We start from the raw sequence: 2,378 nt of genomic DNA, 5'->3' as shown, positions 1-2,378 counted from the left end.
ACACACACACACATAATAAATAAATGTTTTTTAAAAAATTGTTTTTAGGACAGATACTATACTCACATGGCTCAAGAGTTTAAAGCACATATTGTGTATGATACCCAATGAGAAGCCCCTGGCCCACCTTGCCTCCCAGCTGCCCTTTCCTCCACATTGGAAGCATCCACCTTTCTGTTTCCTTTAAATTGTAAAATACTTAATACTCACTTACAAACATCATTTTAAAAATAAGACAATGTTTCATGGCAAAGGGGAGTCAATGGGAAGTTCCAGGTGGGGCTGTATCAAGGCGTTGGGAAAGCCTTTGAAACTGGTTACTACCAGTCAGGTCTCCCCGCCCCCCAAGGGACACTTCCTCCAGAGAGGCGGTGGGTGGGGCTTGAAATAGGTGGGCGTGGCCTTGAATAGATGGGCGGGGGGGGCTTGGACCAGCCCCTCCATTTGGGGGAGGGCCAAGGCAATCCTGGCTCAGCCCCACACCCCTTGACTCCCTGCAGGCTCCTACTATCTGACCACCACCTATGGGGCCCTGGAACACATCAAGAACTATGACAAGATCACGGTGACCCGACAGCTGAGTGTGGAAGTGCAGGACTCCATCCACCGCTGGGAGCGAAGGCGCACGCTCAACAAGGCCCGGGCCTCACGCTCTTCGGTGCAGGTGTGCTGGGCACAGCTGTGGGGAGGGAGTTCCACAAGGTACCCCTAGATATCAGGGGTCTAGTCAGGTAGACAAGCTGGCTACAGGAGGACAGAGGCGTTTGACCAACAGTCCTTCGCACCTATGGTGTCCCAGAGCCCTGCCGGGGCTGCAGAGGTGGAGATGCCAGCTGAGACCCTCGGCGTTGCCCCCGGGTCCCTGGGCAGATGCCTCTGGCCGAGGCTCCCCACACCTCTGTCAATACAGCTGTGGTTCAGGCCCCCAGGCCAGACTCCTGCTCCCCCTCCACCCCCCCATCCCACATGCCCCAGGTGCCCCAGATCCAGCCACCCACAGTCCTCCAAGCAAGCTGAGCTCAGCCTCGTGGCTCCTCAGCCTCCACCCAGGCTGGCCTCCGGCCCTTTCTTCTCCAGCAGCCCCTCTGAGGAGCCTTCTTGAGGTCCACATGCCCATCCCCCACAGGAGGGTAATGCGCCCCTCTTGTACGCTCTAGAAGCGAGGCGCCCTCTGCTCACATCTCAGGGGTGTGGAACACAGAAAGAATTGGGCCAGTGGGCCGGCAGCCAGCCCGTCTGGCACCCAGAGCACACCAGTCCTCAGCCCTACTCTGCTCTCCAGATGGCCCACCTACAACTTTAGAGCCCAAGCCCAGGAGACAGGAGACTGGCGTTGTGGCCCCGGCTCTGTTCTAGCCTCCTGCCTGACCGGGAGAGACCCCCACCCCACCCCCTCCCTGGGACTCAGTTTCTGTATCGGAGCAGGCCACCTGGGAACCTGAGGTTCAAGGCTGCCAAGCTATGACCCTCCCCCTCCTCTATCAGCAGTATCTTGAAATTGACTGTGTGGAGAGAAAAAAGCTCTGAGCTTCTGTTGGTTTCCATGTTGGGAATATTTATGCCCGCTTCCACTCAGATCCCTGAGTTTGGATCTGGAAGGAGATGCATGCTGATGGCTTTCCCAGGCTGGCGTGAGGGCTGGCACATGCCAGCTTGAGCCCACCACTGTTCTTTGGTCTCTTCCCACCTGTTCCTCATCACCTCTGCAGATGGGAGCTCTGGTCTGAGCCTGGCTTTCTTGCTTTTGCCCTGAGTTTTCCAGTGTTGAGCCAAGCAGAGCCTCGGTGAGCTAGACCCACAAACTTGGGGAGAAGAAAGCGGGGGAGAGGTGCCATTGGTGGGGTCTGCCCCTCCCAGCACTGTCTCTGCACCTCATCCCTTCAATCCCATCGTTGGCAGCGAGAGCCCAGAGCCCAGCAGTGGGCAGTGTAAGGGTCCCCAGCAATGCCTGCGGGGGCCAAGACGAGCCCAGACAGCCACCAAGACTCAGAGAAGGGAGCTCAGGTCTTCCCTCCTGGAAGAAAGGGCAGGAAGGAGCCTGAAGCTCTCCACATTCTGCAGCTCTTAGGCTCTCTACTCCCCCTGGTGGGTGCTGTCACCTTGGGGTAGAAGCTGCGCAGCCGTCCGCTTGCTGTTACCACTCAGTTCAACAGGGGGCAGCTCCGCACCTGCGCTCTCGGATGCCTCTGGGAGAGAAACCTTTTGGCCCCATCTGTCTTCACCTGCACCCCTCCTCTGTTTACAGATGAGGGGGCGGATGCTGGGAGATGTCACGGCGGCGTGCAGTCAGTGCGGGCTGATTCAAAGCCTGGAGGTCATGAGACTCAGGGGCCTCAGGTTAACTTTCCAGGGCTGGTAGAGATGATTAGGGTGATTAG

The 2,378-nt window shown here is 57.6% G+C and overlaps 1 protein-coding gene across 4 annotated transcripts in view; it reads left to right on the top strand.

The window, feature by feature from the left end:
• Window positions 1-2,378, top strand: part of Rin3 (Ras and Rab interactor 3) — a 133,528-nt gene that overhangs the window by 121,756 nt on the left and 9,394 nt on the right. For all 4 annotated transcript variants that reach the window (XM_023719653.1, XM_023719652.1, XM_012515583.2 and 1 more), the window contains one exon: window positions 501-664. In XM_023719653.1, the coding sequence (XP_023575421.1) occupies window positions 501-664 (164 nt within the window). The remainder of the gene's footprint in view (window positions 1-500; window positions 665-2,378) is intronic.

Source organism: Octodon degus, unplaced genomic scaffold (genome assembly GCF_000260255.1).
Source record: "Octodon degus isolate 3935 unplaced genomic scaffold, OctDeg1.0 scaffold00070, whole genome shotgun sequence".
Lineage (NCBI taxonomy): Eukaryota > Metazoa > Chordata > Mammalia > Rodentia > Octodontidae > Octodon > Octodon degus.
Note: the sequence above shows the minus strand (reverse complement) of the source record. Positions and strands in the feature narration are given on the sequence as shown.